The sequence below is a fragment of the Lingula anatina genome, chromosome 2 (assembly GCF_051362555.1).
Source record: "Lingula anatina isolate TDL-2025a chromosome 2, LinAna3.0, whole genome shotgun sequence".
NCBI lineage: Eukaryota > Metazoa > Brachiopoda > Lingulata > Lingulida > Lingulidae > Lingula > Lingula anatina.
Window position 1 is genome coordinate 8,520,978 of NC_141768.1, and position 12,527 is coordinate 8,533,504.

The window sequence follows — 12,527 nt, forward strand, 5'->3', positions numbered from 1 at the left end:
AAATATTACAGCCGACAATTATCAGGAGCCTAATTCTCAAACGAACTTAGAGCAAAAGTTAGTCTAGTTAAACTGTTAAATCAAAATTTTAGTTTAGATAAATCATTAGTAGTCAAATAAAATTAACTGTTGGTCCTGTTGTATATCAAGACAGCTTATGTTTCAGACCAATGTAGGCTTACTTACTTTACTTAAGTGCAGCAAATATTTAGCCGGAAATTTTAGACCAATTTTCGCGTAAGGGTTCTGAAACCATACCAGACCAAAGCAATGGCAATGTTTATGTCCCTGGAAAATGTGCGTTATTTACATGAACGGCAGAAACTGTGCCATATAGAAATCGCTGTAGTATAGGTGTGTCCTAATCATAAACCATGGCCGTAAACTACGCTGCTTTGATATTGACCAAAAGATTAACTCAAGTGCAATTTAATTCAGTGATATTCATAACTGGTGTGCATGATTTATTTGACATAAAAATACACCAAGAAGATTTCTTTTCGTGTTAATCGGGCTATTTCAAGCAGGTACATTTAATCTTCTTCACCATCATCTTTTTCTTCTGACCTTTTTTTTTTTTCGGTGTTTTGTTATATCCACTGCAGGTTCTAATTGGTCCGGAACAAATGCTTGATATTGGAAAATGTTTTTGTTGAACTAAATCGATATATTCGTCTTAACTACTTTTTCCTGGGAAAGATCTGTATATCTAAGAGATTTCTTTCACACCATTCCGCCCAGCTGCGAATTAGATTAGAGATTAGATTCCAGCTAGGTCATTGTAGGTGTTCTGTGAATTAGTGTGCACTGGCCTTGAAAAAAGAGCGTGGGGTATTCGTCACACTAAATGCATCCCCCGCTACATCATTCGAACCCTTCATGATATTAAACTCTGAAAAATGTGCTTCATATGCGTGGTTAGATATATGTCTGTAAAGACGAGTGTCCGCGAACACCTTAAACGCCATGGTACATGCGTTTTTTTTTTTTTTTTCGAAATACAGTTTATGTTTTATTAAAGGTTACCCATCAAAATGATTCTATTCCGTCCTTTTCACCTCATTTGTAGATCAATTTACAAGGCAATCCCCCAGGACAATGGCCCTCTCACAGATACACTCACACTACCTAATTTTATGGGTGAGGTTACAAAATATTCCTAAAAGTGAAGGCATTTGTAGTCTAATATATATGTCACAGACCAGATCCCGAACTAGTCCAGTTACTAACCTTGTGTACACCTTGTGTACATCTTAACATATGACAGTGTGGAACATAGATAAAATTGCTTTTGTTAGGACCTAACACATTTTGAAAAAAATGTAGGATCTGGAATAGATTAGTACCATGCTAATTTAACATTATTTTGGAATCATTATCTTTTTTGTTTCTAATAATAACAAAAACAAAAGTTCAAATCTACACGATGTTGGCTATTTCACAACACTTTTCGGGTAACTCTTTGTCAGGTATATACTACATATACTATAGTGACTGTGATAAGGTTGATAATACATTAAAAAAAATTCTAGGTAGCTTTTTTCTTTATTTATCAGGTAAATTTTAATCAATCAGCCGTAAAAAAAACTCAGGTGAGAAAACAAGTTGCAGTGACTGTGATCAGGTTGATCAAAGTATAACAGTGCTTGATAGTAATTATTATATCTGAAAAAAGGAATGCTACATGTATATGGGAGAAAGCTTACATGACTTTCCTTATATCCTATGTATGTATGCTTTAAAACAATTTGGCAGAGGCAAAATATGAAACTTTTCATAAATTTCTAGATGAGCTTTTGGCAATTCTAATTGAGGTCAGGAGTCAAGTCAAAAATGTTTGATAACACAAAAACAATATGAAAATATTGTTTCAACAAGAAACTGCTGGTCAGAAAAGTCAGTTTGGTGCAACTTTTAGTTATTGTTACAAAACAAACGTCAAAGTAGAGGAAATAAGCCAAAAGAAATTCTTCTGCTGCCTTAAAACATCGCATCAAGTGACAACAAAATATTAATGGGCAGGTATTTTCCTAAAAGCTGTACAAAACTTGGATAACTTGGTAGATAACAAACTGTCACCTCTCACTTAATAAAATATTCCTTTTACTAAATGTTAATAACTAGACTAGATTGGGATCTGGCCTGTGACCGATGAGACAACAAGTTGCAATTACATAATACAATTTAAGATGTCGAATATTTCATGGAATTGTCTTTATACTCAGAATCTCTGAAACGACAATTATTATTGATATCTTTATATACTATACTTCGTGTTATATAAAATGTATATGTGCCTGTTTTAAATTTTCATATTATTGTTAACCATTTCTGTTTTACGTTATGTGTTTCATGTTCAAACGAATATCTTACATGTAAAAAAGACCTATATAGAAGGTAATTGTTTGCTTTGTACACTAATTTTATATGAACAAGCAACTGGCATTGATCAGATATCACGAGGATATGGGATTTATAGATTACAAGTCAGCGTTTTTGTATAGCTTAATACTAGATGTGAACATTAAACAACTTAATATAAACAGAAATACATGGACGTATTGGCATCTTACTGGAATAAGCACATTCTTACCCATTGTTGCGAGGCATCTAAATGATCTGTCATGTCAAACAATGTGAATAATGTATAGATTTTTTTTTGTAAAATAACAGATTAAAATGTGCATGAGGAATTGTCTTGGGGATGTCCGGGGGGGGGGGGGGGGGGGTCCGAGGGAGGAGAGACTGCTTTTGCCATATAGTAGGCCTATATACCAAACATATTAGCCATTATACCACAGAGGAAATTTACCGAGGATTTTGCAACCCTTTAACCCAAGGTTAAAGTAAATTAAGTTGAATTAAAGGTATCCCTACACAATTTCTTGGTGAAATGACTCGCTGCAACACTCCTATAAACTTTTGCTAGAATACCTCTGTCTTAATTATTATTTCGATTTCGAGTTGGAACCGTTTTATATGGAATGTGCTGTATCGTTTGATCTTATGGATGCGTGTGACTGAACACGCTAGGGGTTATTGACTGAATAAACAAATAAACAAATTAGAATAAACACACTCATATTAAGAACAAAACACGGTGTGTTATTCGGTATAATAACTGCTGATTCAAAGATATCTAGTGAGGGAACCTATTGGCTTTGTCCTCTACAGCAAGCAGTCAGATACTACAGCACCTAAGGGACTCAATCAATGTTTCTTCCAATGTTGGAGATAATAGAACCATATTTGCTCGATCGATCTCCTCAAAGTGGAATTACGAGACCCCCATAAAACTTGGTCAGTTATTGAGATGAATTGACACACGATACGAGGTTCTCATCGTGACGAGAAAGGTGTCGAAAGACGCTGCTTAGACAACTTGATTCCACTCAGATCTGCAGACGATGCCACTTTCATCGGTCCTTTGATCTCTCACTACTTATGCATGCTGCGAAAAACAAAAGGTGAGTCGTTTTTTTCACTCTTGTAGTATAAAGTGTGTTATTGTCACGAATGTTAATTACTGTGCAAATATTCTGCATATCAACAGAGAAAAATATCGATATCCTTTAAACTATTTTATCGATACACCTCGACTTGTGGTGATGATGTTCATATAAGCGTGAATGAACCCTGATGTGAACTCTCTATAAAGGACTGATATTAGCTTGAGGCCAGATAAGTCAGCAGTGAAGAGCCCTCTGGGACACTTCTCATGTGTCCGCCTGCGTATAACCTGTATATTTCAGGCTTGGGTCAGAATACGGTTCACGATTTTATACCACGCCAGTACACCAGCGTACACTTCATTCAGAGTAAATGAATATAGGTCTTCATCTACCTATGGTCTCTATATAATTACGGTTACGTGAATGAGATCAAATTGGATATTATTAATGAATTACCCATTGTGCTCAGACACATTCTGGTCACTTGATATAGTACCATACCCAATAATTTTCCCCTGCGATTTGATCAGCTTAAAACGGACCCGCGTTGTCACACGTCATATTAATATTCTAAGCGGACGCTGAGTTTTTGATATCTTAAGGGAAACCGAACTCTGACGCTAATGGATGAGAATCAAATCTTCTTCAAAGAAAATGAGCATCACGAATCGACCTGGTGTACAGGCCCGCTTCCCGCCTTGACAGCGGGGCCCAATCATTGCCTATCACTGGATGAGTACACTGGTATCGATTCCATAACTGGAACATTGATTCTATTCTTTCTGGCGTAACGGTGCTATCTCCCCGGCGATAGGGGGTGGTTGAGAAGAAACATTGAGACCCGCCAGATATTCAGCCGATATTGTACCGACACGCCCAATCAAGGATCAGTAGCAGTCGCATGCACAGAAAATTGTTTGCTAGAAAAACAATAATATTGTCGATTTCGGTAATAATAACAACTTAGTAGGGCCAAATCGACCAAATTGGTCTTGACTAAGCTCAATTGTGTATGCATAAATGAGTGCCGTACGTATGTTTGTGTCTGGACCATGTAGAAATTCAAAATGATAACATTGCTAATTACTTCGGTAGGTGTTTGTTTCTGACTTATTATAGGTAACGATTTCTTTCTGACAGTTATTTGTTTTTTGTGTGTCAATTTATAACGTGCGTTTTTGTGTGACTAGAGATCAATAGCAGTACAAAGTATGGTGTTTTGTTTTGAGAATACTTCTCAAACAGATATTGACTGCTCAGGCAGATTGCTGTTGGATGTTTCTATTCTCCACGAAACTTCCCGAAGCACAATGCACGCTCTGTAAAGGTAGGTCTCTAGTGCTCTATATACAGGAGTAGAAGATGATATGTTCTTTCTCATTTCATTTTTCCTTCATTTTATCTATGGATGAAATTGTAAAGAATAATCCAATATGGGGAGCGTCAGCAGTCGCTTATAACCCGTAGGATAATATTAATATTAAAATATATATTAATATGCGTTTTTATGAAGATGCGTTCAGCACCAGTCTAAGTCGTTTTAGACTTACTCTAAGAATTTGACTTAACTTGAGTAAAGAACGGGAAAGGGGTAAATTGAAGTGTAACAAAGTCACCTGGGTGCATGATGTCATTCAAACCGTCTATTCCCTAGATTAATTGAGTTTTTTAAGTCTTAAATCGATTTTAGCAAATTCGGTGTTAGATGGGCCTTGAATCTGCAGCAGAGGCAAGTTAGTGAATAAAATTTTCAAATATGTCCGCCTTTCAAGCAAGTTTATAGCTTCTTAGAAGATTTCGTATAGTAGCTCACTGCAGGTTTTTCAATCTACCAAAATATATTTTGCAAATAATAAAATAGTGATGGTCTCATAAGCCAACTGACAAGAGCAACTCTATTGCAGCTGTCTTTGGTTGTTATTAAACTTAATAGAAAATGCATCAATATCGGTGCTTTTTAAGCCCCCTTCTCTCTCTCTCTCTCTCTCTCTCTCTTGTTATATGTTATAACGGTATTATATATCGTGTAACGCAGGGCGTGTGAAGCAGGATTAACACCGACTGAGAGTTTGTCTTTATTAACGCCAGGCTGTGTGTGTGTGTGTGTGTGTGTGTGTGTGTGTGTGTGTGTGCGGCTTCACATTTTGAGTACGGTCATTGCACATTGAAACTCAGGGTGTCTGGTGCCTTAATAGTGACACGAGTTGTAGTGAGTCTCCTCCCATTCAGAGCAACGACTTTGCAAAAGGATGTCAAGAATGCAGAGAACAGCGGTATGTTTCCAATGGTGCTTACTATTAAAATGAATCCGAGATTTAATTTCTTCTAGCGCAATGAATAACTTGATCAAAGGCCACAGAACGTTCGCTCAATTTACATCAAATTCTTCTCCAGTCATAATAAAAAAATTCGCGCCATTGTTCCGTCAAATATATCAACAAAACTTGGCTTTGAAGTATAGCAATAGCAGCGGTTTTGCACTTGTAGTGGTTGAAATCGAAAGAGATCGTCTTATTGAATTTTTTGCTTTGACCTCCACTTGAAAAATCGCTTTCGAACTTCCGTGGTGAAGTGTGGATCGAGCACAACATACATGTTAACTAATTGATGACCGCCTCCTTGATTTCAACATTCCCAGAAGCTAAAAACGTTGCTGCAAAGCACCTTGGATACAGAGCGATATTTCTCAATAGAAAAGGATTAACAGTATCTATCAAAATAGATGAAATACTATTCCTAAAGAGATTAAGAGATAATTCTTCTTTACGTAACCAATCAGGTCAACGAATGGCTTATAATATGATGACTCTACTAACAGCTTGACTAGCGATGCTCAATTTGTGGTACTTTTTGTGTATAATAAGGAAATGTTATTTTTTCATTATTTCCAATCAGGAAAAGGCATGGTTTCTAAACCTTAACAATATAAAAATCAATGCATCTTCCCTATGGCTGTATCGTTTGCGACTTGCTGCTGTTCACTTAAAGAGCGATCACTTAGACATGAACAGAACGGTTCGCAATCATTCTGTCACACATTATCTCTTCATTATAATGGCCAGACAGTCGCCTGTCCAGTGATGAGACGCCTTCTTAAAGCCCCTTAATTTTTTCAGGTGATCTATGGCTGGACAGCCAACTGTCGAGTGACTCCAACTGAATGACAACGTCAGCCAGAACCGGAATCGGTTTAACTTTGCCAATGTGAACGCACTTTTAAATGGAAGCATAAAACGTGGTCTTACTTGACGCTGCACTGCGTGTACATGATTCTCTAATTAATGGTTCAATGGGAATCTTGCCGTTAGTTTGGCCGTTTCATTAACTCCACTTGTAAGTTACGGATATATAGGGGCTTTAGTAACATATAACAAATCATTCGGATAGTACCAATATTTCAAATCTGCCCCAGACGATACCGGGTTGAGATACTGGATATCGGTTTAATTCGAGAGCTGTTTATTCTTTTGCATTTCACGAAAGAGCGAGGCTGTAGAAAACAATCTTTTTTAGCTGTTGTACCATCCCAAGGGCAGGCAGCACCGTTTTGATCGAAGCACCAGAAATAACGAGCTCAGTTCTTCTGGATGCAAAGAACAGGTCTGCGAGCAGATTATTTTATGACCATTTCTTTCCTTGCATAGGAGAACTAAAACAGGCTGGTGAGTCGTGTTTTAGAGACCTGTCTAACGTAGGCGAAATCGATTAGCAGTTGGTTGGGCTTGAATTTTACTCGAACGTAAGGTATCATAATTTGAAGGATTGTGTAGGTAACTCACGTTTACGTCTAATTCACGAACACACGAACGCATGCAGACACCTGCTCACACTCATGGAGGCAAGGACGCGTCAAACACGTACGAAAATATGTGCACAATGCACTTATGCCACAACATTCAACCTCTTTATAATGTAGCAGGTGTTAATTTTACCGTGATTCAGATTCAAATCAGGTATGTAAAGACAGAGGAAGTGTATAAGATCTTTGTTAATGTCGACTTCATAAACAGTTGGTGTGATTTCAAAGGGATTTCTTTTCCTGAATAAGCGAACCTTTTTACCCCTTAGTTGACCCAAATTGAAAAATGGCATATAGATTTTGATTCGGAGCGGACCTTCTCTGACACAGGAGGGCAGTTCTTTCGAACTCTTTGAACCCTCTCTGCCTGAAAAGTATCCTAAGTGGGAAATAAAGAAAGGAACTTAAAATCAGGCAAAAGTGTGATTATTATCGTTCATTCATTTATTTAGCTATTTATTCATATGTGGAAAAAACACTATCTTTCCAGATTGAAATAGTGTTTTCCAACCATGAGGCTATGTGCCCTTTGCTGCAGCCATCATGGTGTGTGTGACGACGAACTGGAGGTGTGAGTACCCAGTACACTTCATCCTAGGCGTCCTGTGCTTGGTCTATCGATTGTCATACGCAACTGGTAAAGGTAGGGGTGAGTATCATGAATAACATATTTTTTACCATCATCATCCAAAAATGGCCTCGACTCATTTTCACAGAACTACCTCGATTGTCTTCATGTTAATAATGCCCCATCAATTTTTCACTCTTGGACCAATCCGAGTCTGTAGCTTCAGTGGAGTGTTTTTCTTTGGTATTTTTCCGGCTGTCAGAGTATTTTTTATCATTAAGAGAGAACAGAAGGTATATCCTTGTATAAGTGTATCAACCAGTGTGCGGGCCTAACCTTGCTCTCTCCACTGCTATGCATAAATCCCAATAAGCATCGTGAAGATAAGGGAATCAGTCAGATAGGTACGGTCTGTATTCTTTTCATTACTGTAAAAATAATGCCCCCAGTATGGTATACAACATTTTGAAAATATGTGATCAAGTCAACCCAAAATCGGGATAGAAGTTTAGAATCCAGCATTGTTATTTGGTATTCATATGGCGTGTTTATAGTTGATGCTCTAGACACTAAATTATAGAACGACCAAGCAAGCTCCCAATATAGTCTGAAATTTCTACAGTTACGGGCATGTGTTGAAAGGAGGAACTCGCTTTCAAAGAAAATTATTTCATTGATTTGACCCTTTACATATTGATGATAAGTAAGATCTTGAAATAGACCACCTTCACTGGCATTTCTGAAATTAAAGTTGCATGTCATCAAAACTAACCCTATATTCTTAGACGATACTATCCCCGATGACAGTTTCGAACCGTGATTGAAAAATATTCTATACATCAAGATAACGTACTTGCAATTGGGCATCGACCGTTTTAGCACAGAACTTAGACCATAGAGAATTAAATGTTCACAGCAGCGCCATATTTATCACGGCCTGAGAATCAGGGCCTCTAAACCTCACAGAAATGAGATCTTAAATTTAGATTTCACTTCCGTGCCACAACACTTGAATCAAGTACCATTCTCAAGTGTGATATCAGCCAGTCACAATATTTATATAATCATTCACTCTTCTTCTTATTTATTTTATCTTGTTTTTACTATTTGTTATCATTTGGTGGGAGGCGAGAGGAATCTCGAAAAAATATTTGAGATTCAGTGCTGACAGTGCCCATGCCAATCTTCGTTTCAGACGAGAGACTGATGATGGATTGCTTCCTTACTTGCCATACATGTAGGTGTCAGGATGTTTCTAGATTGAATAACACTAGCAGTTGCTTGCAGGCACAATTGTCCTTCTTACCCCCCCCCCCCCATACACACACACACAATTAAACTCTGAGCTCAATTCCCCAGCATGTCGTCATCACAAGGATGCAAGAAGACGTAATATGTCTGAAATAATCTGTACTTAAGTGTTAAAATATATTTTATCTTTTGCATTTCATTATATTTTTATCTCATTCATCTTGTTTATTAATTTATCTTTTGTAAAGAGTAATATTGATTTAGTATAGGATTAGGCGATACAGGTTTAGCTGATATGGCATTCAAACGAAAGAAATTTCTGTTCTGTCCCTTTTCGTCTATATTCGAACATCTTTGGACATGTGAATAGATCTTGGTGCGTTGTGCATATAGCTGAATTAGAACAAATGGCAGTTTACGGTCGAGTCTCTCATATTAATTACGCTAATAAAAGCTCTAAAATAATATTTCCAGCCCAGGTAAAATATGTCACGTGACATGGCAACGGACTTAAGACATCCCATTCCCTCATTAATTCTCGCCAATATGCTAACCTCTTACACAGCCCCTGAGCCCGCCCGAGACCCGTTTTGCTGCTGAAATATCACCTTGGGAAATGCTTGGCGTCCTGAGTTTAAGAGTTGTGACAAATAACGTATCCCGCAAGCCCTGCCCATTGCCGCTTATAAAAAAGGGATACATTTGCTGATGAACGTAACAAATGTGCAGTTTTGCATCTGATAGTTTCATTCATCGAGATTTTGTTTTTTGTTATGTATAATTAAGAATGAAGTCACTGCATGTATTTTGTTGGTTTTATTTTGCTTTTCCATATGGCATGTGAATTTGGCTTAAAACGAGGACAAAACCCTTGGATTTCACAAATATGTCGGTATTATCATGTTCAATATCCACAATCAACTAGCGCCTTCCTATGTCTCTACCTATTTCATCCCGTTTAGAAATAAATCCATGCTACCTCTACGGACAACATCTAAAAGAGACTACATAATTCCCTCTAAATTCACATACAAAGGTCCTGAACACTTTTTGATGACAAGCTGGGATGAACTAAACACCACTCAAAAAAATCTTCCTTCTGCATCCTCCCTTAAGTATAACCTTAGAAATGAAATCTTCCCAGCAACAATGTCCACCACCCATCTGAAGCTTCCGAGACAAAATGAAAAAATCCTAAATAAGGCCCGAGTCGATTTGTTATTTAGAGCCCAACTATATGACCACAACTGGACAGCTATGGCTTCTCCCAACTGTTTATGTGGGAAACCCGAAACCATCCGACATTTTTTCTTTCAATGCCCACTGAAACAGAGGAAATATCGTGATCTCTACGAATCTGTTGAAGATATACTTGGTGTAACTTATGCATATGTCAGAACCCAACTAGATAAGATATCCCTCTTCCTACATGGCCATAAAACACTAACATCTGGACAAAACGACAAGATTTTCGAAATAGTGTCAGATTTCTTAATCAAAAATGTCTGAATCTTCTTCCATTTCTGTTCTAGCGCCTACCACTCTCTCCTGATGGCCCATTGCCCCCCCCCCCCATAATTACCTTTCCCCCATGCCCTGTCCCTCACTCCCCTCTAATGCCACTCATGTCCTCGTCACCGTCTTTTTCCTGAATATTATTATTATTATTATTATTATTATTATTATTAAATTTCAAAGGTGAGCATATAATGCCTAGGCGAATTGCCACCTTTATTTATACTGTATCAATATTTAACCCTCTTGAGAATAAAGATGTTAAAAAAAATGTCGGTATTAGTTTCATTGGGTATCACACAAAACCAAAGAGATGAGTTGTCAGTGCACCAAAATATTTCAGTTAAAAAACAGCCTTTATTTTCATCACAATAATGTCTTCATAAATACGACAATTGCTTTGCGAATAATATGAAACCCCTTAATGGTACTTGACACAGAAGGTTCTGAATCAGAAAGCGTCTCCATTTACTAGTCTAACTCTTCTACTAAGAGCCCTGCAGCTCGAGCTAAATACGATATCGGAACTTTAAGCAAAAACGTGTGAATCAGAGGGCTTAGCCACAGTATAAGTAAACGCCAGAATCCTATTAATGCCATCGATTTGCGGCGTAATTGACTATAAATTGCATTTCGTGAAGTCAGAGCATAACGAGGCTATGTTCTTTTAAGCTTTAACGAAGGGCTGGTATTTACATAACATTTCTGTGTTCCCTGTGTGTTAAAATGAACGGGAATATATTGGCGGAAATATCCAATCATTATGCAGTTCCATAAGTCTATAAGAATATTGCAGGCACGATGTACAGAATTGCTTTGAAGTATAATGAAATATTCAATCAATATCACTGAGTTTGGAACTTCGGGCGGATATTTAGCTGCATCTTAAAAGTTCCGGTTGGACTTGAATCATCTTTGCGGAATATCCCGCATCGATATTGGAAGTATATTTTCAGTGCTTTCATGGATATGGATCTAAAGTTAAAAAAAGAAGAAAGCAAGCATAACCTCAAAATATTGCTTTCAGTTTTGTAAGTTACCCTCACTAGTCTCTAAAGCGAAGTACCAGAAATAGAGCACTAAAGAACATGAATACCAAAATGTCATGGATTTTGTTCTCAAATATTGATGAATGTCAGATTTGATTTAGGAACATAGCTTTTGGTATTTTGAAAGACGCCACGCAGGTCTCGGCTGCATTATGCAAAGCAAAGCTTAGATTGATGTCTCCATGGCTCTAAATATGACCTCTATCTACCCGTCGATCAGTGCAAAAGAGAATTGGCACTAGTCGGCACAAATCACTGCTTATTCCGATTATTGAGTATCACAGTTGCTGCCCATACAATTGGCCAAATTGGGTTGGAAGCAAAGCCTGACAGCAGCCCCATGATTGGATGTAATCTCTTCATTACTGAACCAAATCTACTTTAAGTTCCCTTTTACTTCATCGACAATATCGCTGGGAAAATTCCCTTAATTGCCTTAATTCTATATCAGAGTACAGCCGCAATAAAATCTTAAATCGTTTCCTCCCAAATACGATCTATACAGTAAAATTGCCTTCGTATCCCTTTAAATCATTCCCACCAAGGGTATACCAAATAGCTCCTTCTGCAAGGGCCTATATGGGTCAAAATTTTCTTACTGGTTCTTTGGGCTTGGACATGGATCTCACGTGGTTTCAACAAGGGTCACATAGTTAGCTGTATATAGGGTTTACTGGGAAGTAAAATTGGCGGCCAGGCCCCTGTTTCAGATGCTTGTTCTGTTAAGTCCACAACTTAAAGCTTGTTTATGGTCATTTTGAGACCACTTTTTTTATGCCCAGTGTGTATTTTTTCGAATGCTTTACTATGTCTTTCCTCTTCCCTCTTTTTACCAAAGTTCTGGTTTTCTTGATATCTTTTCATCATATACCATCTTGCTGGCCATCTGCAAT

General features: G+C 37.6%; 1 protein-coding gene across 4 annotated transcripts in view; it reads left to right on the forward strand.

Annotated features, from left to right (window-relative positions):
* Positions 1-3,172: 3,172 nt before the first annotated feature.
* Positions 3,173-12,527, forward strand: part of LOC106181684 (adhesion G protein-coupled receptor L2-like) — a 29,323-nt gene continuing 19,968 nt past the window's right edge. For 2 of the 4 annotated variants that reach the window (XM_087004822.1, XM_087004823.1), the window contains exons 1-2: positions 3,173-3,467; positions 7,742-7,900. In XM_087004822.1, the coding sequence (XP_086860948.1) occupies positions 7,795-7,900 (106 nt within the window). In that variant the 5' untranslated portion in view covers positions 3,173-3,467; positions 7,742-7,794. Of the gene's footprint in view, positions 3,468-4,634; positions 4,780-7,741; positions 7,901-12,527 lie in introns of those variants that run through there. The other 2 variants (XM_087004820.1, XM_087004821.1) reach the window with 2 other exon arrangements.